The sequence below is a fragment of the Homalodisca vitripennis genome, unplaced genomic scaffold (genome assembly GCF_021130785.1).
Source record: "Homalodisca vitripennis isolate AUS2020 unplaced genomic scaffold, UT_GWSS_2.1 ScUCBcl_154;HRSCAF=1419, whole genome shotgun sequence".
Lineage (NCBI taxonomy): Eukaryota > Metazoa > Arthropoda > Insecta > Hemiptera > Cicadellidae > Homalodisca > Homalodisca vitripennis.
In genome coordinates, this window is record NW_025776275.1 from 154239 (window position 1) to 181984 (window position 27746).

Genomic DNA, 27746 nt, shown 5'->3' on the forward strand with positions numbered 1-27746 from the left:
CAATACTTACCACTCCAGTGAGGTTATAATTACTCTATATTATTTTGTAACTATGTTTTTGTTAAAGATTAATGCAATTACAGTAAAACGTTATCCTGGTCACGAAGTTCATTTGTGTCTCATATTTGGAAACAAACCTTTCATTCTTGTATGTTAGATCTGTTGTAAAAAAACATATTTTAATTATTTATCTGCACGTTTAACTTAGAAGTAGCACATTGTACATTGACTAAATTAGATTTGTGTTACATGCATGCATTTGAAGTTTTTAAACTCATTTCTTTACTGAGAATTATGCAAATAGATAGGCAGAAAATTATCTGGAAATTAATATATAAAAATGTACCTTTTAATTACTCTTAGCATTATGCTACATTATATATGTACCATCATAGTAATTATTATTCTCCGTATAACAATTAAGTTCCGTGAAAAGGTTAAAGTATACAAAGGAAACATTTCTCATAGTATTTCATACAGTCAGAAAACCTGTTTTAATTTGTCTATAGTAAAAATTTCATATAATTGTAATAAAGTTAGTTTAGAAATTATTTTATTACACGTTTTCCTCATTGGTATCATTGTTACCAAAAGAAAACTGTAAAACTGTGTTTATTTTCACAGAGGAAATATACTATGACAATCACGCTCTACAACGCAAAATAGTTTTTTTCATAACAGCTTCATATAACCACGGTTAGGTTTAATTCAAGCGACGAAATTAATTTCATAACACATAATTTTAATAAGCATACCTTATTTCAGGTTAAAACAATTCTCAGACTGATATTTTGATTAAATCACTTTAAGTAAAACATATTAATGGCACATTATATTTTCTGTAAATAAACTTTTAGTTTAATGCTCACAACTGCATGCTCCAATTTATAATTGGGGCACGCATGAAGTTTCCTGATAACTTAATGAGCTTGGTATTTGATAGTAGCTATTCCTACTTTAATTACGTTATGTAATTTAGTAGTTTCACTGCAGATTGCAAAACATTTAAGAAAAACAATTTGAATACAACCATTGAAATAATAAGATATGAAACAAAGTTGATCCAATACAATTTTAATATTTATAATTGTGAATAATAAATGGTAAGCTACTTTTTTTCTCAGATATGATTTTTTACTTATAATTAAACTAATAGCTAGATGTAAGAATATAATTTTTACCTTTTAACAATGAACATTCTTTTATGTATGCTTATTTCCCAAAGAAAATTATTTTTGAATTAATGGGACTCATTCTTTCACGCACGGGTACTATGCACCTATGTGAGGAAATATTTCCACAATCATTAGAGCAGTCTATATATATATATATATATATATATATATATATATATATATATATATATAATATTATATATATATAATATTTAAAAGTATTTAATTTGTTTGCAATTTTATGTTTTGGTGTTGTACCGTAAATTAGTTAATTAAATTTCGCAACCAATCAGCCAGTATAATATAATATTATTTTACATCCAATGTTCCGGAACTAAATTATTGGGCGGAGTAACTACCTAATTGGCACGCGTATTAATGTTTTCTTCTAACCCTTTGTAGCAGCCCAACTACGTAACCGATCAGACCTCGCGCGCTTTGTCCGTAAGTAAAATTTATCTTTTCGTATTATTAAATTAGCCCTTTGATGCCAAACGTATAAAATGAATTTAACGTTAAGTAAAGATGTGAATAGTAAAGTAACTTACCCTTGAAGATCTTTTATTTGCTTGATGGAGATAGATAAAGATTGTGGCGTCGTCCTTATGACGACGAGCACGTTGTTATAAATAGTAATTTGTATCATTAAATGGCTAATACCGTCGCGAATTTGTTTTAGGCGAGTTTACGTAGCTGATGTATCTCACGTGTTGTTTGAATAGATGGCTACCACTTCCCAAATTCTACTCCTCTTCTAGAAATAACCGTTTTTAGACTACAGCCTCAATGTCTCGTGCCAAGACGCCGACACCCGGGTTGTGAGTCTACCTATTGCGAAGGGAAGTGAAATATTATTGTTCTGTAAAGTAAAACGTCGTACGCATAATTCAATAGAACATTGGATATATTAGGCCCACCTAGAAGATATACTTTTAGTTATTATATTCTAATTGGCAGCAACGTGGCATTACATAACTTTTCCCTTACCATCTAAAAGTGGTGCTTTTAAGTTTTCGTAATTAAACTGAACTTATAAGTAAACTTTGTATTTCTAGTATTTATTACTACGACCTCAGTAGTCACCACCCCCCTGTGTTATCGTCATACGGTACACAATTTTATTGCGCCAATCTGCTATTGATGTGCCTACTCTGACATCAACTGGGTGAAACTGAGTGAAAACGCCACAATGCCTGCCATTAAAATAGAATATTTGTCTGAAGATGAGTTGGTATTTGAACTGATATCTAGAGGTATTAAATTAAATAGTGACAGTACAGTAAATGAACTCAGAAAGTCCTTAAGACAGTGTTCGAGGAACAATATTTTACCTACTCCTAGTAGCCTATTAAAAATAGACCACAATCAGGAAGTAAAACTTCTCAGTGAAAAAGTGATATTATGAGAACATGGGTGCAGTGAATTGAACAGTGCTAGTTCACCTTTAGAAATCACCAAATTCCAATAAAAGTGTAAACATTTAATAAACCGTTTATTTTTAGACAACCAGCTAGAACTAAGTTCTGTACATAGTAAAACTTTATCAGCTTTAAAGTGTAGGCTAGTAAATGTTGAACAACAGTTAGCTAAAAACTTGCTACCTACAGTGAACCTAGAACAGCTTAAAGTGTTAGAAGCCAATTTAAATGAATCATTAGAACAAGATGAGGCTATGGAACAGGCAGTGAAAGAACAAATAGGCCCTATTTCTGTACGACCACCAACAATATCACAGCCTACTGCCAGTACCCCCCCACTTTGCCTATAATGCCTATTTATAATGCAAACAATGATTGTATTAGTCAACCTATGTCTGGTTTAAATATGTTTAATAAGTTAACCAACCTTGTAGAATGTTATTTACAAAATTTTACAGTAACAAATGGCTTAGTAGTACCTGAGCTAATAAACTTTTTGAAAACTTTGTTAAAACTAAAATGTGAAACTAGCCTATCACAAAATGAAATTTTAGCATTGTTACCATGTTATGCAAAATGTCCACTTTTAGCCAAAATAATACAGTGTAAGCCTGTCATGCCAAATGTCAACTATCTACACAGGGAATTAATTAGTGCTTTTATCCCTGTAGGCCTAATTGAAAAACTGAGACTAGATTTAGTTTATAGGCCACAAAGGTTTGATGAGCCACTGTATGAATACATCTATGACATCAAAGAGCTCAGTCAAGTTTTATTGTGTAACATAAGTGAACAGGACTTGGTAACTTGTATAAAAAGAGGTATTAAGCCTACAGATAGAAATAAGTTAATTTTTGAAAACAATCCCATTTGTTTTACAGATTTGGAAAATATGTGTATAGCTAGTAACAATATAACCTTTAATGATAACTTAAGGGACAATTTAAGTAAGCCATATGTTAACAACATGTATCCACCACATGTTGAACTTAGAAAAAGTAGGCCTACTGTCAAAAACCCAAAGTTATGTTTCAATTGTAATAGGCCTGGTCACTTAGCAAAAAAATTGTTTTAGGAATCCAAAAAACTAGTCGATAGGGGAGTGGTATTACACACAACACCTAAAAATATCCCTCCCTGGTTTCATAAGTTTAAGAATAATAATTTTATAAATAGTAATACAGTAAGAAAAGAAAAACACTATTTTATGAGAGTCTATAGTAAGGTAATTAAAAATTGGAGTAAAATTAAAACTATAGAAAACCTAATTTAAGACTAAATGTTAGACAGTGTAACAATATGCCTTTAATTGAAGCTATAGTGGGTAAAAAATGTAAAAACAAACTGCTTATTAGATACTGGTGCTACAAGAGATATAATTAGTAAAGAATTTTATGATAGCCTATTGTTGAATAAAAATGTTTCTAAATTAATGAAATCAGATGATAGAATGTTTGCTGCAAATAACACTGAAATAAAATGTTTTGGTTACTGTTATGCTAAGATAAAAATTTTTAAATTTTGTTGGAAAGTAAAATTTATTGTATTGGATAATTTAAAATGGAACATTGTATTGGGAAACCCATTTATATCTAATAGCAAATTAATTTTAGATCTTGATGGAGATTCATGTTATTTTAAATTGAATCGGTTTTTTTAAAAGGGCGTAAGTCAAGAAATGAAAACTTTTGGAAAACTAAAAAAAACTGTGTAGGTAAAAGATTATGTAACAAAAGTTGGTTTTTATTTTATTATCCTATAAAGTATAAGAGTAGAGGTATTTTTACAAAGTTTCATTAGTGAACGGTAAAAAACAAACGTAATATTTAACTTTAAAATTTGAAAAATATCGCCCTTTTAAAAAAAATCAAATCTTTGATAGAATGATTACAAGATATTTCATGAATAATAGGCATTTATTTACATAGCAAAGTACAAAATGTACATGAAATTACAATGTGTGTCCTTTATTCAAAAAATAGTAACTAACAAGTTTAAATAAATGTAGAAAACCATCAAAAAGTTTAATCAAGTTCTGTTTGTTCTAATTCAAAATCACTATCAACTACATTATGTTCACAGTCAATAGTTGGCCAGTTGTAAATTTCTTCATAAAACAGTGAGTGTTCCTGTGGAATGTAACTTCTTAGCTTCTTTATGTCCTCTATCTTAGGTTTTTTTATCGGTACTACTCGGTTTTCTGGATATGCCAAATTGGCTGGGGACAAACTGCTTCTTTTGTCTTTGACATTAAGAATGTATGTATGCGATACAATTCCATTAATATTTGGAAAAGCTTTGATACATCCTTTGCTGTCACTGTTGTACTCAAACATGAACAGAGAGCTAATCTGAAAAACAAACAAACAACCTTGTCTTCTTTTTTTGTTTGTTTGCCTTTTGTTTCTTGCGAAAAACATGACTTTTTGTAAAATATCCCCTGCCACTTCTTAAAGTCAAACACAACATCAGATGACACTTCATGGACTGTAAATTTGTCAAAGCGTGAGGAACACTGCAAAATGATTTGTGTTATCTCATGAACAGTAAAAGATTCGGTCATTTTTCTTCAGGGCCTTGGAAATGATCCCAAAATCCCTATCACAGGGAAGAAAACTGTGACCACGTAAGGGAAAGTATTGAGTCACTTTCCTAAATCTCCCCGAGTCTGTTAGATACAGACACAGTCTTGACAGGGCCTGATTTTTGTTCTGTCCAGAACAATTATCACTAAACAGTCGAAGTTCAGTATACTGATCAGACACCGACTTTAAGTACTCATTGAGGAAAGAACAAACTTCATTAGGGGGTTTTTTTGCCACTCCTTCATGGTACAAAAATATTGTTGTCTTGTTGTCTTTTAGGTTGTGTATCCCAAAAACATTAACTGATATCTGCCTCATGTAATAGAGCTCTTGAACCGGTAATTTTGGAATTGAAATTGTCTTCATGTAGTCAAAGGCTAGGGATAACACGTGTTTTTCATTTTTACCCTCTTCTGATTGCTCATGTTGTAAAGCTGAGTAAAATTTTTTACTTTTGGCTTTATGGACAAGCAGTTCAGCAACTGCTGCTCTTTTCGCCACATCATTCAAGTTTGGAGATTTTATTTTAATATTGAGCTCCTCACAAGGGCTACATACATCCACTTGTGGGCGACCAAATGGATAGTTAAAATTATCATGGTAATATTGCCAAAAGAAACTTAGGCTAACCTTAGGTATAACTTGCGGATGTTTTTCTTGATACATTTGCCACATTTTTTTAATGTTCAGGTCTGCAGACAAGTAGTATTTTTTTGCCACAATAATGTGTTTCTTTGAGTGAGATCTTTTCTTTGTTGAAAAGATTGTATGTGCTCATGCACTAAATGATAGATTTCGACAGGTAAAGCATGGCTGACACCTTTACCTCTTTTGTCCTCAGGAGTTTTGCCTAGAAGTTTTAGATTTCTAATCCTCCTAACTCGTTTCTCACTAATGGAGAACACGGATAAAAAAGCTTTGAAACATACCTCTTTCCGTGTAACTCCTACCATAAGATGATAAGAAAATGAAGCATTTTTCTTTCCTCTGTTCACGACGTCTTCTCTAGGCCGTCTTTGTTGCACATCTACAGCGTCAATTAATCCTTGGATATACAAGTCTTGCTCATTTTTGGAAGGAATGTCATAAAATCTTTGGAATACATCAAGACAGTCTTCCTCACCGAGGTTTTTTAAACATTTGTTGGCACATCTGTAACAACATACAAGAACTGTAGGCTACAATACTTAACCATGACAAAGAAAACCTGTAGTCCTATTCATAAACATAACCTAACAATCTAGGTAAAACTCATCATGATAGGTAAGAAAGCATTAGTGAGGTATGCCATATTGAGTTTTAATTTGTTTTAAAGTTTGATTTGTAATAATTAAACAACTTAAACATTTATTTAGCTTACCTGCAATCAAATTGTGGTTTCTGGCTGGCACTTCTTTCCCCTTATGGCTGACATAAGATTGCCCCTTTACTCGAGCCTCTTTAACAATATTTAGTTTGTAATTAGATGGATCTCGACGTTTCCTCTTACGAGGACTTCCAATCACAACATCATTTATCATCTGCTTGTAATGAAAGATAAAATATCTCAAGAAAGTAAGGTTAGAAAACACAAACAACACGTCTTCATTAAGAATGAAGATGTAATGATGAAACAGCTGGCGTGTTTCAATTTTTTTTGAAAGGGTGTAAGTCAAGCATACACACAGCAGCTTTAAAGGTTTGCAGCTGACTTACGCCTGTTTAAAAAAAATCTAATACTGACTTACGCCCTTTTAAACTGAATCAGAATTTCAAGTATTTTTTTATACCATAAATGATAACGATACAAACGCCCTTTTAATGAAAATCAATGTATCTAGTAGTATAGAGTTCGAAAAAAATTAAAAGTGGAAATCGGAAAAATGATGACTTACGCCCTTTAAAAAAAAAAAAAAACGATTCAATTCAATTGTAATGAGAAAATAACTATTGTCAGACAACAGCCTTTTGAACATGAAGTAAACAGCATTGATGTAAAAATAGGGTGCACTAGAGCTGAGGCTGAGATACAAAACTTTATAGGGGATTTTCCAAATGTTTTTAATCCAAAATTAGGAGAGGCTGTAGATTTGGAAGTGAGATTAGTTCTAAATGACCTCACACCTGTAAATATTAGGCCTTATTTTATGAGCCCTCCTACTGTAAATAAGATAAATTTATGGAAGCTAAATGATCTAATTGGTGAGAATTTGTCCAAGGAAACTTTTGTAAACAATTTAAAGAGAGCTGTGGTGAATGTAAAAAGGAGTATAGCACATAACAGTAATAGACAAAAGTACTCAGAGCAAAATGTAAAACATCCCTTTACGTTGCATTCCTTAGTATGGATTAGAACCCACTATTTAAGCAATAAGGTAGAAAAGTTTTGTGCAAAATTAGCTACAAAATATGTAGGAATTTATAGAATTTTATATTTTTAAGCCCTGTAACTTGTATTGTACAACACACTGAAAATGTTTTGAATGTAAAAAAGGTTCATATTGTAGATTTAAAATTAAATTAAGACCTGTTCTGTATAAAATAAGAAAAAAAAAATTTTGTAGCATCCCTAGTTTAAGGAACCACTTGCTGCCAAATTTAAAAGATAAGATAAAATCCAGGAAGTTAACTGTATGGTGAATTCTTAACGAATGTGTCAATGGAAATAAAATATAGAAAAAGAATTTGCAAATAGACTTAGTGTAAAGAAATGAGACAAAGTTGATCCTGACTGTTTGTAATGAGGGAACCAAATATGAAAAATTGTCTATGTTTTGTAGGTATGCCGAAATGTTGAATTTTGAATTTTGTAGATATATTTGAAGTGTTAAAATTCATGTAGATGTAAGATGTATAGGATGTTGTATGTAAATATATATATATATATATATATATATATATATATATATATATATATATATATATATATATATATATATTAAGAGTGATGCAGTATTAATACGAAATGTGAGACTTAGCTTCTCGTGAGGGGACGTTTCATTCCAAAGTATTCGATCCATATTGGTAACTTGTCCGCAAGTCTCAGGGTATTTAATGGCACAACACTATACACAAAAACACTGGTATGAATGCAAAAAAGAAGTATGAATGTGGCGCCTATATAACAAAACACTACACTACACTTGTTTATGATTTAATTGCCTTAAATGCCCTTATTCTTGCAACGACCCGCAAATTCTAAAACGCTGCAACGTGCACTGCATGAAAATAGTTTGCCTAAATTGATTTTCTATTTTTGGTCCCTAAGCGAGCAGTCATAGAACTGCATTGGCATGCGATCTAGCGGATTTCATAGGAAACTTTTAAAACCCCGCGCTATCGTATTGTTATGGTTGAATTTGAATTTATGTAATGAATAAAAGGTTGAATTAAGTTTGTTATTTAGAATATGTTTAAAGTAAAGCGACTAACTAGGTTGCGAAATCAAAATAGGGGGGATATTCTGTACCGTAAATTAGTTAATTAAATTTCATACTATGTAAATTTCGCAACCTAATCAGCCAGTATAATATAATATTATTTTACATCCAATGTTCCGGAACTAAATTATTGGGCGGAGTAACTACCTAATTGGCACGCGTATGAATTTTTTCTTCTAACCCTTTGTAGCAGCCCAACTACGTAACCGATAAGACCTCGCGCGCTTTGTCCGTAAGTAAAATTTATCTTTTCGTATTATTAAATTAGCCCTTTGATGCCAAACGTATAAAATGAATGTAACGTTAAGTAAAGATGTGAATAGTAAAGTAACTTACCCTTGAAGATCTTTTATTTGCTTGATGGAGATAGATAAAGATTGTGGCGTCGTCCTTATGGCGACGAGCACGTTGTTATAAATAGTAATTTGTATCATTAAATGGCTAATACCGTCGCGAATTTGTTTTAGGCGAGTTTACGTAGCTGATGTATCTCACGTGTTGTTTGAATAGATGGCTACCACTTCCCAAATTCTACTCCTCTTCTAGAAATAACCGTTCTTAGACTACAGCCTCAATGTCTCGTGCCAAGACGCCGACACCCGGGTTGTGAGTCTACCTATTGCGAAGGGAAGTGAAATATTATTGTTCTGTAAAGTAAAACGTCGTACGCATAATTCAATAGAGCATTGGATATATTAGGCCCACCTAGAAGATATACTTTTAGTTATTATATTCTAATTGGCAGCAACGTGGCATTACATAACTTTTCCCTTACTATCTAAAAGTGGTGCTTTTAAGTTTTCGTAATTAAACTGAACTTATAAGTAAACTTTGTATTTCTAGTATTTATTACTACGACCTCAGTAGTCACCACCCCCCTGTGTTATCGTCATACGGTACACAATTTTATTGCGCCAATCTGCTATTGATGTGCCTACTCTGCCATCAACTGGGTGAAACTGAGTGAAAACGCCACAATGCCTGCCATTAAAATAGAATATTTGTCTGAAGATGAGTTGGTATTTGAACTGATATCTAGAGGTATTAAATTAAATAGTGACAGTACAGTAAATGAACTCAGAAAGTCCTTAAGACAGTGTTCGAGGAACAATATTTTACCTACTCCTAGTAGCCTATTAAAAATAGACCACAATCAGGAAGTAAAACTTCTCAGTGAAAAAGTGATATTATTAGAACATGGGTGCAGTGAATTGAACAGTGCTAGTTCACCTTTAGAAATCACCAAATTCCAAGAAAAGTGTAAACATTTAATAAACCGTTTATTTTTAGACAACCAGCTAGAACTAAGTTCTGTACATAGTGAAACTTTATCAGCTTTAAAGTGTAGGCTAGTAAATGTTGAACAACAGTTAGCTAAAAACTTGATACCTACAGTGAACCTAGAACAGCTTAAAGTGTTAGAAGCCAATTTAAATGAATTATTAGAACAAGATGAGGCTATGGAACAGGCAGTGAAAGAACAAATAGGCCCTATTTCTGTACAACCACCAACAATATCACAGCCTACTGCCAGTACCCCCACTTTGCCTATAATGCCTATTTATAATGCAAACAATGATTGTATTAGTCGACCTATGTCTGGTTTATTTATGTTTAATAAGTTAAACAACCCTGTAGAATGTTATTTACAAAATTTTACAGTAACAAATGGCTTAGTAGTACCTGAGCTAATAAACTTTTTGAAAACTTTGTTAAAACTAAAATGTGAAACTAGCCTATCACAAAATGAAATTTTAGCATTGTTACCATGTTATGCAAAAGGTCCACTTTTAGCCAAAATAATACAGTGTAAGTCTGTCATGCCAAATGTCAACTATCTACACAGGGAATTAATTAGTGCTTTTATCCCTGTAGGCCAAATTGAAAGACTGAGACTAGATTTAGTTTATAGGCCACAAAGGTTTGATGAGCCACTGTATGAATACATCTATGACATCAAAGAGCTCAGTCAAGTTTTATTGTGTAACATAAGTGAACAGGACTTGGTAACTTGTACAAAAAGAGGTATTAAGCCTACAGATAGAAATAAGTTAATTTTTGAAAACAATCCCATTTGTTTTACAGATTTGGAAAATGTGTGTATAGCTAGTAACAATATAACCTTTAATGATAACTTAAGGGACAATTTAAGTAAGACATATGTTAACAACATGTATCCACCACATGTTGAACTTAGAAAAAGTAGGCCTACTGTCAAAAACCCAAAGTTATGTTTCAATTGTAATAGGCCTGGTCACTTAGCAAATAATTGTTTTAGGAATCCAAAAAACTAGTCGATAGGTGAGTGGTATTACACACAACACCTAAAAATATCCCTCCCCGGTTTCATAAGTTTAAGAATAATAATTTTATACATAGTAATACAGTAAGAAAAGAAAAGTAGTACAGTGTTAATTACTGAAGTAATTTTATATTATAAATGTAAAATTGTGCTCCTGTGATTTCTAAATTTTTTTTACCATAATGGAAATAAAGATGTTTGTTTATTTGATTTTATTTTATTTTATTGTAATAAATGGAAGGTAAACTGGAATTCGTTCTTTCAACGTAGATTCAATGTCTCCACCAAAGAAAACATTATTTTCCAAAACGTCACCATGATTAGTTATCGTGTCTAAATTATTTGTGTGCATTTTATTGTGAACCAGATGTGACAGTGAGATTTACATTTATTGAGACTATACCATATGTTGTTGTCTCTTATGTTTAAATTATGTAAAGTGTTCATTCTAAAACTCCTGGGGTCAAATTTGTGACAGCGCCAAATTCTGTACTCTCTATGAAGAGCAAGGCGAACTGGTGCTAATCAACATGTACATTGATTTAATATTTGCAACCATAACTACGTTATATATACTTAGTATAGTTAATAATTACTATTACATTTCCATTGAATTAATATTTTCATACCCAATTGCCTTAATGCATATTTTTACAAATATTCATACGTAATGAATTGAAAACATAATCATATTATATACCATCAATGATATTCCAAGAAATAGAAGTTTGACAGATCCCAAGTAACATGACACGATCTCATTTATTTATTGAGTTTAATGGGGACAGTCAGATGTCGTGCAGACATGAAATGTATTAACGCCATTCCTTCTAGGTCGGTAAGAATAAAGATACATTTTACATGTAGTAGTCGTCTCTGAATTTCAAAATGAATTTGCATTATTAGTTTAGATAATTATTTTGCTAATATCGATTTAAAAAGTTTAACACTTTCAAAATCTCTAAACTCTTAAATGAAAAAAATTTTTAGGAGCATGTAAGTTAATAAAAAAATACTACAATTTCATTTAGACAACAACAAATAAAAAGAATGATTATTTAATTATAACGGTTTAATCGTGTGCTTATACTTATTTTTATACTTATTTAAAACGAATCATTTATAAAGTGATCGAAAGAGTTATTGAAATATTTGTAAGAATAAATGTCGCTTCAAAATGATCGTAAATTTTTAGAAAATGTTAATTGCGGTTTGTATAATGAAATATCTGAGATAAATATTTTCCCAAGTGTGAAAAGCCGTTATTAAAACGTTTTTATTCATTAAGATTGGCTAACAAACTTTACCAAGCTATGTGTAAACACAAGCACTATTAATTTGTTCAACGATTAGTATGAATCGATAAGGACTAGAGGACGTATCGTGTACACAATAATTTCCGCTATATTTTATACAACTTAACTTGAATGCGCTCACAATATCAGAAACCTTGCGTCATATACAAAATAAAAATAGGAAAAAACATATTAAAATGGCTTTAGAACTCTGACATATTTTTTCACATATAAAATATTCTTTTTCAAAATATTATTGCAACTATCTTGATACACTGAAATATATCGAAAAATGTAATAAAATATTGTTTTATAAATAAACATGTTATTGAAAAACTTATAGTTTTGTTTATATATATATATATATATATATATATATATATATATATATATATATATATATATATATATATGGTAAATAAATGGTTCAAAGTTTTGGATGAATTGAAAGTGCTGCCTTCTTGAATCTGAATAATCTTAAGGTTGATTATTAAACTCACGTAAGCTATGAGTTGCAATATCCAGTTTTAGAATACATATACGTAATAATGTGCTTCACAGACCCTTAGTAAAGTCCCTTGGTTAGATATGAATTGTCATAGAATATTATGAATACTTGATTATGGAAAAAATGACGTTTCATGCTAAATGTAAATCCGTTTAAAGATTTATTGCTTACAATATATTTCGGATATAAGACAACCTGTGTTATTACGTTCCGTTTTAAAATGCCACATGATTTTACTAAGTTTTTTCTTAATTAATTCATTTAGAAATTATAAAGTTGTAATACTTTGTACTAACAAGATCGCTATGGATGTTTTGATAATGTTTTTCCAAATTGTATGCAGTGCTGTACACTAGTATCATACTTTAAAATTGGTAATATGTAGATACAGTTCGATGAAAAATTTTGTGCTATATGTTATTTTTTCTCGAGGTATCTTGCGGATAAACGAACTGATACCAAGTATAAATTAAGTTTTTTAGGCCTTCGCTTACACTCAGCCAATATTAATACACAAAAAGGCTATATTATCTGCAGGTCTTACAGTAGGACTGCATATCCACATAAGTTGCTGAAAATGGGGAAGGCAGAAGTGAGAAACACCCCGCATCATACATCTCCACCAGCAAACAGTACAACTCCAACTACTTAGCAATAATTAACATAAACCAGACACTTACCACAGTGCTGTCACTTTCAGTCTGCTCTATGATATTCTCAAAGGATCTTACAGAGTGTCACTATCTCCTTCCTATTTTGTTAGCTCACCTGTCTAGCCGTGCTTGATACTTAGAACTTGTCTAAAGTATATGGGAGGCACATTTTTTTAATTTAAAATATGTTAATATTGATTTTATTTTTTACTAATATACTAATACCACTTCCATTTTCATGTTTCAATTACAGTAATAATTTTTTTATTTGAATTTAAATATGTAAATTTAAAATCATGAGCCAAGTAATTACTTTTATATAGTGAGATGTAGATTTACATGTTACATATAAACTCTAAGATGCCATTTTAAGAATAAATCGTTAGTATGTATATTATGTTTTGTCACTGCAAGTTTTTTAAATTATTAATATTGAATTTGATAATTAAACCTGCACCCCATGGGAATTATCTAATCGGAATTAAAATATGTTATGTATAACCATTGTGGCAAAATAAAATTATTATTACATTAATTACTAAAATATTTACAATCATTTTAACATTTTAATATTTACAATCGTTAAAAAATTTTAACGAGTGACGTTTGTGGTATAAAAAGAAAAAAATAATAGACAGAGGAAAATGTCAAAACTCAGTAACAATATTAGACTTCAGCACATACTTGCGTTGTGGTACCCTTGCTAGATTACAAGATTTTATTATTTCACAAATGCTTAAAACTTAAAGTCCTGAACATAAGTAAACATATCATATGACAGGATATCTCAAGATATATTTTACCTGTTAATTTAGAAGTTTGAACATAACTTAATTTTAACACAGAAAAGGATCAGGTTTATGATGATACATGTCCAACCATGGATATAGCCTGAGTCATTTATGCCATCCCGGTTCCGCGCAGAAAATCTAGATAATAAAGTGAGTTATATACATTTTAAATTTGGCTTGCAGGTTTGGAGAAGCCTGTTATGGTACAAGGGGTTTAGCTATTATTACTTTACAGGATGTAATACTTGAAGGTTTTAAACGGAAAAACTAAATATTTTGTGTATAATTTAGTATAAGGGGAATTTCCAATACTAATTATCCAAACTAAATCTGTGATAAATTTACATTCTCTTAAACTTAACCCATCATAGATGTACACTATTTCAGTCGCTAAATATTCTACACTCCTTTTTACTTTTCATACTGTAATTAGTGCTAAAGGAATGATCCATACCAAATTTATTGAAAGTGTACCTAATGGTCAAGGCAGATAGCGTCAAAAAGCAGAACGGTACTAAAACAAGAACTCTGGTAAAAGTGAAGTGGTGTCAGATGTGGCTGATACTACTACCATAGTACATGTGGGTGTAAATGAGGTACACTCAAGAACCGCACTAACATTATGGATAATTGAATGACTGCCATGTTTCTGACTTCTACATTCCTGGCAGGCTAAAGTTTTTAGTGAGTGTTTCGATAAATTAAGTAAGTCAAATTCACAAGTACTAGAAAATGAATTAAAATGTACAACAAGTTTAGTCGGCGCCTATGAGGTTTATATTGTTGAACTTATAAAACTGTAAATTTTAAATATTTTAAATTTACTTCTACGAGGTAAGTACCTGTCAGAACGTAACAAAGCAAGTTACTAATGAAACAAAGCAGCCTCATTAAATCTATTGCTATATTACGATAAACCTTTGTAACATTGTTTTTGGTTTATCCACAAATCTGTTTGGTAATTTTGAAATAGTCAACCTCTCATCAAATTCACCCATGAACAAAACATCATCAACTGCAAAACAGTTTTAGCTACCCCTCTCTATAATCTAAAAATTATAAATTTTTATAACACTGCACATTTCCAAAAGAAAAGGAACAGGTATAAGGATACAATATCGTGAGGCTGCCTAATCTAAAGGCTTACTCGTAGGAGACATAACTTAGCCTTACACGTTAAGCTCCTTACAAACAACTGCTCCCGTACATCAGATGGATTAGAGCTCCGTTTTACATTACCGTATCTTTTAAGTGTTCTAAGATTAAAAAATTAACGTTGATATAGGTATTAATATAATCAAAAGGTTAATATTAAGTTCTTACCTTTGAACTAATTAGAACAAAAGATGATATTTATCAGTTGAATCTAGTAATAAGTTAACATGATTGGAAGCAGATTTTATTTTTAAAGTATATCAACGGAGCGCTCATAAATAAAATAAAAATAAAAGAACCTATACTAAAACGTCTCAAAATGTTTTCATGTGTAAAAGTAAAGTTAAAACCTTTACAGGGCCTTATATATAATGGCATTGGCATTTAATTATTGAGGCTAGACACAGTCAGCATGACGTAGGCCTATATAAATGGATACATGTTGTTTATCAGGTTAAGTGTAAAAAAGGTAGTAAAGGGCTACCACTTAATTTATATTCCTAAGGAAAAGTTATTCCTACAATTAGTTTTCCCGCCAAAATAAAAAAAAATTTTCTCGAAGTTGGAAACATTGAAATAACATATTTTTATATTCTTATATTATCACTAACCGGTTTAATATTGAATATATTTAAGTTATGTTTTGTTTTTGATAAAAAAAAACATGATATGTTTACTAATTAATAAACTACTGTACAAGTGTGGAAAATTATATGAATTTAAATTAATTGTTATTATACTTCAACCTTAGTTAGAATTACTATAACATCTTAGTAGCTGTAGTTTAAACATAATTAATTAATTAATTAATGGCAGATAATTTGTAGGAAGAAAATACTCACATTACTAAATAAATATAAAATTAAATTTGAGTTTACAATATAAATATATTTTTACATACATACACATATATATATATATATATAGAAACTCTACATTTAATTACTGTGTGATCGGAGTAATTAATTAGTAAAAACTAACACTATATATGTATATATATATATATATAATTTCAATAAATATTTAATCACAAAAAGTACTTGCTCCTCCGGGACTCAAACCCGGATCTCTCATTTGCCGTATAAATGTGCTACCATTACACCACAGAGCCCTTACTTTTTACGATTCAATTATTTTGTATTTGGCAGTTTCTTTCACAAATGTGTTTAAATAACCAAACTAACATATAATCGCTAGACCAAATACCTGTCAAAGACTTTTATTTTTATTAATTAAATTGTATAAGAGTCAATCACAAACTGTTTGTGATTCAACGTTTAGTGAAATTAAATTACGCTATTTTTTTATTATTATAATATTAAAAAAATAAGTACCACTATTGGAATGGAAATATCTTTGATAGGCATTATAAATATCTCATACAAAATTTAAAGCTTTAAAATTAAATTTATGGTTTAAAACTGATGGCCAATTGCCATATAAATATTAATTATAGGACAAATAAGTTATTAGATGCATATTTCAGTCAAAAAAATTATAATTACAAAAATTAAGAGATTTTTACTTCATGAACTATCAATTTTATTGCCCTAATTTATCAATTATAACCTAATAATTTCTGTGGTATTACAATATCTGCAATTAGACGTGGCCCAAAGTAAAACATTATTTGCATATTATATAAAAACACATAGAACGTATTCCAAAACTTGTAATAATTTTGGAACATATACTTTGATATTTCAAACTTAACAAGGAGGTTATTAATATAAGCAAAATTAATGTTGAATATAAAATTACCCAATAACAGTGATATTCTTTCAATATATAGAAAAAGGTCAAACTATTCGTGTGAAAAACTACCTTAAAATATATTTTAAGTAATTTACACGCTTTGGGTGAAAGTTACTAGAAACACGGATATTGCGAGTCATATGGCTTGCACGGTATTTTTAGTTGGTCTGGAATGAAACACATATATTGTTTTCTTGCATACTGGGTGATTAAAGTAATATATATTGTCTTTATATAACTGTTAAAATTGGTACTTTAAACTTAGTAGTTCACAGATTTCATCTAATAAAAATAAATAAATATATTTAAAATGCGATTTACTTACTTAAATAATCAAAAACCAAACACTTAAATCTTTAAATCCATAGCTAAAAATGTAGTTCATTACATAACATGTAATTTACATTAATTTAAACATTCTTACTGATGTTATTTACATATAATTATACTTAAATGAATTAAAACAACAGTGGAATAAAATGTTCTTACCAGTGGCACAACCTGGCGGAAGTGGACGTAAACAGTCACAGTTGCGCATCGAAGATACAAGTATGGTGAGAGACTCAAAGACCAATAAGGCAAGCACTGAAAGCGATTCGTTTTTGTTAATAGGAGAAATAATATGTTACAATAATCAATAAAATATGTAGGATGTTTTTCAAATGGTATTTTCTATTGGGATATATTCGTCAACAATCAATTTCCAAAAAGAATATTTCACTGCCACTGCTATATATATATATATATAAAATTTATTTACTCATGTATATATATATATATATTACCGATCCACAACCAGATGAGTATATAAATTAAAATACTCTTGCATTAACTTAATTTTCTAGTTAATCCTATCACACGAGAGGCTAATTACTTCTGCATATGTGTCTGCACGATATCGCGAGCACTAATCCTGGTACTTGTAGTTTTTATATGGATCTACATTCATATATTAGCAGCATGAAGGTCGCAGTTTCTGCATGCCACGCCTCAGAAACGATGTTATTGGTAACCATGGTGGTTCAAATAAAATGGGATATTTAATATATTTCATAAAAACACTGAGGAAAATTAAACGAATTAGAAAAACATGACAAAAAAACAAAATTAAAAGTATGCATGCGACTTCAGCGAAGCCTGTTACGTGACACGAGGTGTGGTTACTCCTCTCTTGTGGACAAAAGGTCCATCAAAATGTAATTTTAGTTGTTTAAAAAATTAATAATTACATTTTCAAATATATATAAATTATCATTAATGCATATTACACTGTTTGTCACTTTTTATATAATAAAAGCAACAGTTTTTTTTACTATAAGTTTTTTTGCTAGTTCTACGCTCATACACAATTTTATGTCAAGATGAAATAGTATTTATCTGTTTCTTTGTACCAGTTAACTAACTCTTGTAATTAATAATAATGAGGGTTGCATTAACAATCAAGTTGGTCGGTGCATCTCAGTTATGCAACTAATTGAACATGCTAGTCAGGAATTAATTAAGTCAGACTTCAACCATGAACCACAAGATGTTACCGCTACAAGTATAACGCTAAGAGAAATAAGCAGAATGGATTTAGTTATTATTGAAAATACATGTTGAAATTATTAACTATATTCATATTTCACATGAGTATTAATATTGTTTTTTTTCACGTGTAATTACATGACAGGTTTGCAGTAAAACACGTGTAGGGCATCGAATGCAGTGAGTTAGCGTACAAAGGTATATGGGTTAGTTGATTTTCGAGGAATAAGGTGGAGAGACGAATAATAGTTATGTACACAGACAGAAAATTACATGTTTTAGGCCCCGGAACTAAAAAACATTGTTATATTTCATCCAGAATAGCATTTATAGATGACTAGTTCAAATTTATTTACTCAATTTTGAAATATCGATGCATTAGGGTCAAACAAAACAGTTTAATTTAAACCTTTGAAGAAAACCCTATCTTACGTGTCCGCCCTCTTTAAATCCCGATTAGTTTTAGTTCTTTTACAAAACTATTATTTTCCATCGCCACTAAAATGCAACGTTCTCCCCTAGGGGAATTATGCAAATGTCCGGTATCACTCAGTGGAGAAAGGGGGTGGTCCTTGACAGCGCGCCGTAAGGGTAAACGGTAACCTACGATTAGTACTTCTTCTTCTTTTAGGTTGCTCGGTGAGGGAAGGGCGCCACCTTGTTGTAGGACAGGTAACAGGCAGGGCTCCAACAAGGAACAGTACCCCTGCTCCAAGTAAAGTACCAATCAGGCTCCCTACTACCATACACTAAAGCTATCGTTTGTCAACCAGGCCTTTGGACTACACAGATAGTTGTATTGAAATAATCTGAATACAATATTCAAGATAGACTCCTAATACCTATGCGATGTTATCTCAACCTAGTCACTAGGACTAAACAAAAAAACAAAAACAGAAATTTTTGCAATTAAATTAATTATTTAATGTGTAGAAATTGTATAAAATTATCACGACTAATCCAGCCTTACAGTAAGTAAATGCTTTTAGACAGAAAACAATTAACAACAAATATAGCGAAGATCAATGTTACCACTTATTAGAGAAAATTACAAATGGCTAAATGAACTCTATTTATGGTAGGGAGCGCTCCACTTCTTCAAAAACAACATGCAATATGCATAAATAAATGCAATAAATACATGCAATAAATGGCCTAGACATGTAAATAATAGACGACACAAGTAAATACACTAAAGATACACTATAATGCACTAAGGTGTGCAGTTAACGTCTAGAGGGTAGCGTTGAATCAAATTTTAAGGGCTCCTTCCACAATACAAAGGCTCCTGGGCCAGAATTAGACATCAGTCCGCGTCTGATTCACTAATCCATAAGAGCACTCTGTGAAATAATCCAAGTCTGTACTCACCAACTGGGAGTCACAACACAAAAGGCCTACTAAGTCCGGTCCAGACCGTGGCGCGGAAGAGCGCGGTGCGGCGCGGCGCGAGCGGATCCGCGGTGCGGTAGTGGTAGGTGTAAGGCGGCACGGCTAGGTGCAGATTCCAGTGTCGGGGTAGTGCAAGCTGGAGTACCCACTAGCGGCTCGGCAATAAGTCCACCAGGCTCCGGGCGCAGTCCAGAGTTGTACCAGGACAAATCCCCCCAAAAAAAGCCCTTGGCCAATTTATTAGTCGGCTCCCGAAAATCCAGCGAAGCTGAAGGGCTCGTAGACACACACAGCACCGACGCAATCCCACTCGCAAGCTTCCTCACTATTCAATCCACCAGCTGTTAGTTATCAGTTCACCTGCCGCAGCGTGTCGTCCGGTCGTGCGGTGAAACAGTCCACCGGAGATAAAGGTTACTCAATGGGCTATTCTTTTATGCAGAACAGGCAAGAGTGACGTACGGGCATTGGTATAATTGGTACAATGTCGGCGAGATACGACATTGATAAATTGAAATTTATATAATGTAGAGTGATCAGTTCTACATTATTTATACCAGAACTCCCCATAAACTGCACACGTCACAAAAAACCTATCTTACGTGTTCGTTCTATTTAATTCCCGATTAATTTTCCTTTTCTTTACATAATACTATTTTCCACCGTCACATTAAGCAACACATAAAGAACTATAAATAATAAATCGATCAGTGTATATCAACTTATTTGTATTAGGCGTAAATATAACATTTATATAGTATAGATTCTTATTACTTATTTTGTCGACGAGAAAACTCCATTTATTACAAGTAAAAAACTATTTTATACGTATTTTAGTTAAAAATCCAAAAGTAAAAGCTATCCATAAGCAGGACTTTCTAACACTTATTCCCATAAATGCTATATGTGCATGCACACGATCAAAGTGTATTCTGTTTGTTGTTTCGTCAGATATGTTTGGTAAATGTCTCTTTACATAATATTAAAATAAACATTTCAATGTGCTTAATACATTCGGGGATTTTTTATTTTATGAATCATAATTACAATATTTAAAACATTTTTTTATTTTGTGGTTTACTTCAAAATATTGAGTTCAAATAAGAAATTATTGGTGTGAAGAACATGTAAGCTTGTAAGTGCAGGGTATTTTTACACGCAGAATATAAAGGTCTTAACGATCCGAAAGATCAAAGTGACGGAACGTACTTGGAGTACAAGGACGTCCTTAGAACTCTGAATGTGTAGCCCTTAACGCGACTTGAGCACAAGTAAAAGTATTTTTACGTATGTGACATGACTTCTAAGAAAAAGTTTATAAATTAGGAATATATTACCTATTATTTGTTCTGTTAGTACTTAATAAAACAAGCTTTTTGCACGGATTAAAATACGTTTTCAGATACTTACAAAATATTTATAAAATTTTAAGTTATTTCTACTAAATTAATAACATATACAAGGATTTAAAGAAAAGGTATCCTGGCAACGAGTATTTTTTATTAAACGATTACAGTATGTTGGAGATTTAGTCAAACTTGTATTAAGTTTTGTATTTTTAGTGGATTTTAAATTCTTACTACATTTAAATATAGAAATTATGCATTAAATTATAATTTAAAGTAATGTTATATTTATATGACAATATATTTACCAGTCCACAGTAACTATGCTATTATTGAAATATAGCATTTTCTTTTTAAATCCAAATAATTTGTAACTAAAAAAATAAATTGAGAGTCCAAAAATATTTCTTTTTTACTTATCAGAAATGCAGATATATGAAAATGTTATACTAAGTATATTAGGAACATTATAATCTCGTATTGTGACTTACAGAAAATAGCTTGAGATAGCAAGTTATTATTTGATACTTAGGTAACAAAATATTAAATTTTACCACGTTTAACTACATTTTATAACTAAAAACAAATACCACTTACTCACCTTGTAAATTCGTACTACTAACATTACGAGATTACCCCTTCCTCTTATTGTTAACTTCGGAAGTAATGAGCTGTTTGGTTTAAACATTGTAGGTAAAATAAATACAGACTGTGAAACCCTACAAAACTTAAAGGTGGATCTCATCATAAAATAACACAAAGTAACTGTAGAAAATTGCATTACATTATTATTAAAAAAGATTATGTCTCAACAAAGGTAATGATTTTTTGGATATTTTCAGAGAATCATTGACAGTCCTCTGATTTGTTTTAGATTGAGATTGATACCTATTATTTTGGGGCAGTTCCTTTCATTATATTTTAGGGTTTACAATTAAAAGTTGTACCTTAATTTTCAAATATACCAATGAGTGTAGTTATTTGAGTTCGCATATGAATCCCCAAAACCATCATTTTTATTACAAGTCTTTCTTATAGATATAAGTAATAACGAGAGGACACTTAGTAAATATTTATAAACTTTTATTGAAAGAAATTACCTATTTAAACACTCCTCAAGAAAATGTCATAATCAAAGTCGTATACAATTTTATTTCAAATCTTGATATAAGAGATATACTTTGATCATCTTACCTATGGTTGCTAAACTAATATGTACCTGGTGTACACTTGCTTACTTTGGGAAAATGTCTAAGGTCTTAAAATTGAGTGCAAGGATCAGTTACAAACTAGTTATTTTACTCATAGCAAAATATTCGTTAGGAAGTTAATACATGTTCGGTTAAGTTAACACATTCCATCATCATACAGAACCCATTCATAAAAATGAAATAGCATAGTATGTGTTTGGAACTAATTGAATGTGGCATTTACTGTTTGTAAGTAATTCGTATCTAACCTAATAAAAAAGATATTATCTTTGTACCATTTTAAAGCATGATAACGCTTCCAAACAAAGAAGCTCATTTACTAAAGAGTGCATCATGCCTAAATATACACAAAGCATGTCCAATATCCTCAAACTAATTCTATACGTACTTTGTATCTCTCTTATTATAATTGAGCAACTCAAAGAGGGGAGGGTGATTTTATATACCAACAAATAGAAATTAAGTCATATGTAACATATAATTTCACATGTTAAAATAAGTTTCCTAATAACCGATTATTTTGTAGGAATACATGTTTAGACATAATTATTTGTGAAATTTTAAGTTAAATAATTAAATATGTACAAAAACATTACAATACAAAACGCTCTGAATAAATCTGTTCAAAAGAATACAAAAAGGAACATGTATTCTTTAAATTTATTTTTCAGCAGATCATAGCTAATTGTTCAGATTTCTATTATTGGTTATTGTAAACAGTACAAATAAATGTAAGTCCCCTGAGACAAGGTAGCTGATGTCAGGTATATTGACAGTGAGCTACATTACATGTAATACTGACATGCTGACAGGCACTACAGTGTCTGCGGTAATAGTTGCCGCTTCTCACGTCTCTTGCGGTGTTTTGTCAATGTGAAACTACAGCCTCCAGTGATTATGAAACAATACTCGGGTATGTCACTAGTGAACTGTCAAATTCAAACAATTCTGCATACTCGTACCTTATTGACGTTCAATAAATTGAAATAGAACCTTGCTGAATTCTGTGAGTTCATCAACAAAGCTCAAACGTAATAGACTGTACGAATATACATAAACATACTGTAATGATAAAAAAAATTAAAGCTTAGAAGCTTTTAAACATCCATCACATTATTAATTAGTAAGAAAATGATCATTACCTTAATTTGTATAAATATTTCAATACTCTCCTTAATATTTTGCCATATAAAGATTTTACTATTTAAATTTTTAGTTGTAAATATGCAAAGCTGATAACTAAAAAGGGTGAAAGATAATTAATTATATGTATTCTCTTAACAAATTTTGAATGGTATTTTGCGTCGGATGTAGTTGGTTAGTGGATTCGACTTATTCATTTTATTTAGTGATCGTGCAATATCACCTATTACCTAATCAGAGTTTTGAAGGCTTTCGTTTTATGAGTTACTTAATGTTATTAAATTTATAACCTATGAAAGCCTGGTTTCGAGTTTGCTCTAAGAGGAGATTTTTATGTAGTCCTAAATAAAATAAGTCAGACTATTTAATGCTAAAATCTGCCCTTTCTAATTTAATATAAACTATATTTAGGCGAAAGATCGGATTCTATACATAAAAAATCAAGTATTTATCAGACCGTAGATTCATCATAGCCAATTATAAACTTTCCAAAGATAATAGAACCTATATTAATCCCTAGCTACCTAATATAGACCTCGTCATGTACACGATTGTAATTCTGTAACATCTTTGTTTCCAAATAAAAGGACAGGAAACTATAACTATAACGTCCCATATAATAAAATTAGAAATATACCTAACCATAGACGCCCACTTACTAATAACTCGGTTTGTACTGTACCATATCCAAGAAATCTAATACTTTTGGTTATAACATTATTTACAGTGGACGCCTGTTTTTGGATTGTCACTTATAAACAGGTAAGAATTTGTCTCAATTTAACCAAAATAAGTGGACTACAGCAATCGTAGAACTAAAATAAGTCTTAGGACTAGATTCTTGTACTAAATCAAAGCATTTCTCTGTTTGCTCTCTGGACTAGACTATTCAAACACTAATATATTAGAGGGCTTAATAATGAATTAAAACGAGTATAAAACTAAACCTATGAATGTTTCGCTGTTGGAATCCATTGCTGGATTACACATCGTACTGAAACTATTACGCCATTATTGTTTGCAAAACTCAGTGGATTACATCATTGCCTGGTAACAATACTTAAGGTCACTCCGTCATAACCTAAATATCCCTTGAAGGTAAAGGTAAAGAAAGAAACAAGGTATCCCCATGCAAACAACAGAGTATTTCGCTGTTAAGTAACTCTTGGTAGATTACACGGTTTCTAGAACTTGAACTACTAATGCATTCGTAGTTTTTTATGTTGGCGTACTGAACAGTTTTAAAAGTTTTAAATTTGTGACCATCTCTGCGTTTGCATGTTCAATTTAAATTTATAGATCAATTCATTCTTACAGTTAGCTAGATGTGTTACTATTTTCAGCTATTACAAAAGTTTAATGCTAAAAAAATTAATAATAACTATTGTAGAAACATTAATGTAGCAGTGTTGTTTGTCTTACAATCACACATAATCTAACAAGAATTGTTTCGTTTAAAATATTTTGAATTATGCATGAATTTGTAAGTGTAAACACATTCAAATGTTTATATTATTTTCCTAGTGTTTATTAATAATTATTAATATAATTAATATTATTAATATTAATTATTTTTATGATAATGTTTATGCTATAATAAATGTATAAACAGCAATAACAAAATCGTCCACACGCGTCCATGAACAAATTTACTTTAATAAATAATGTTGTTACAACTAGTAACGTTAAAATTTAATTGAAAACTAAAAAAAGTATTGTTGTTATGGAGATGACATATAAAAATAATAGATGCATTATTATTAATAATAATAATAATATATAATTGGGATGATAATAAGATAAAAAAAACAACACTTTACGAAAACTGTCACAGTGAATATATAGGATTGATCTGTATTTACTATATGTGTTATCTAAATAAAATTATACCGATTATAAAAATAAAAATTACGTCCATTGAAATATATATATATATAGCACTCTGTGTACAGTGCACACTAAGCTTAGGTATAATTGTTTTTGAAAAATAAAAACACTTATACATCTAATCTGACAAATAACGAAATGAAATCAACTCTGGCTTTTCATTAATATAGTATAAAACTTCGTGTTCATTAACGTTTATAATATTTCAATATTTCTGTTTATTTAAAGATGTGGCTGAAAGTTAAATAAAACATGTTTTGTGTGATAGGATCGTTATAATAATGTAATAGAAATAAAATTTACAGCTATCGAAATTAATATTTAAATGTGAATTTGGTTTTACTATATGTGTGAAAGATTACTTTTTACATTCAAAACCAGCTGGCTTTAAGATTGGTAAATATTAGATTCTAATCTTACCTTCTTCCCTCGCAACTGAAAAGATTAATGTAGTATTACACTAGTCATATACAGGAAGTAAGTACATTTCTTTGGTTCAGTGTATTTTTAAACAAGTAAACTCTTGAATAGTAATACAATATAAAATATATTCTATTATTTAAATGTCATTCAAATTTATGTTATTAACATCGCGTCATCTCGACCGGAATTTGATTGACTTTGCTGAAGACTAATTATTTACCGTCGATTCGCTACTAGATTTCCTTTAACAAAACCTGGCTTTGATGGATATAAAATAATTTAACCTCTTATGGCCTGAATTATGTTGTCAACAAGAAAAAAATATTTTTACATAAAAATAAGTTGTTTGCACCTCAAATAACATGGACATTTTTTAAAATTTTTATCTGCAATAATAAAAGTATTAGGGGTGCGTTTCGATAATGCAACAACAGGCCACAAAAGAAAACCAGGGTGACTAATAAAAGAGACAACAGTTTCTTTGAACATTTATTTGTTTATTTTCAAATTACAAAGTAATGACTAATAGAAATGAAAAAAAACATCAGTATGTGTATTGATACAAGGAACAAAAATAATACTTTCGACAAACACCTTACACTCCATGAAAGGAAGAACTAAAACAGTTTCTGTTTTTGGTAAGACAAAGATGCACTTGGCATTTGTTGCATTTTACAGTAGTTATTCCCTTGCAACCACTTTTTTACACCGTTGTCGGTCTTCAGCTACAACAGGGCAATGGCCTAAACCATCTTTCCTGACGTTGACCTCAGGCGGAGCTTTGGCTGGACCCTTCTTCTTTTTTTCTTTATATGCAGCTTCCTCTTGGTCTTCAAGGGAAGGCCTTCCCCTTTTCCGTGCTTGCTGCTTTCCCTGGACGCAGAGAGCTGCAGCAACATCGGACCTAAATTCCAGCAGGTCTTTTATTTCTTTTTTCGGGTAGTTTTTTTGTGAACAATCACAGCAGTACACAAGCCAGGCATTGACAACGCCCATGTCCACAAAGTGATGCACCATTTTCATGTAGTACTTTTTAGATTTGGTGGAAATCCGATAGTATGCTACAAGACCGTCAAGCAGATCTACTCCGCCCATAAATTTGTTATATGTAATCACAGCTTTTGAACAAGGAAAAAGTATTTCCTTCTTTAACAGTTTTGTCAAAACTTTTGACATGTGTGAGGGGCTGAGCGGATTCAAATGATGAGACTAATACCACACCCCTATTGTCCATCCACTTTACAGCTCTGATTTCTACACCGGTGTTTGTCACATGACTTTTTTCAAGAACAGAGCCTCTACCAAAATCATGTTTCATGTCTTTGTCAGTAGGGAAGTTCAGGCCTTTGAATCGGTCAATCCTTACTGTGCCTAATGATTCAATGCCAATTTGTTTGAGCTCAACAAAGAGAGGCAAGGAAGAAAACCAATTGTCGAAAAACAATTAGTGGTTCATATTTCTAGGTACTGAGTCAACAAGCTTTAGTACAATATTTGAACTCGCACCAATATCAGGGAACCCAGCAACAGGCTGTATTTTACCACAGTAGATTTCAAAATCATAAACCAAACCAGAAGTGTCGCACAAAACAAAAATTTTGAAACCGCATTTTTGGGGTTTTTTGGGTTGTACTGCTTCAGACCGGATTTTCCCTTGAACGGGACTATTTGTTCATCGATGCAAAGAAACTCACTTTTAGGTAGGTTCCTAAATTTTTTCTGCAATGAGTCAACTAAGGGCCGGATTTTAAACAGCCTATC

General features: G+C 31.1%; 1 protein-coding gene across 1 annotated transcript; it reads right to left on the reverse strand.

Moving 5' to 3' along the window:
• Positions 1–5864: 5864 nt before the first annotated feature.
• LOC124370396 lies at positions 5865–27002 on the reverse strand. The gene is made up of 3 exons (XM_046828680.1): positions 26715–27002; positions 6539–6558; positions 5865–6330 (listed from the first exon to the last, which is right to left on the reverse strand). Exons 1-3 carry the CDS (start codon positions 27000–27002, stop codon positions 5865–5867), a joined length of 774 nt encoding a protein of 257 aa, XP_046684636.1.
• Positions 27003–27746: the final 744 nt, after the last annotated feature.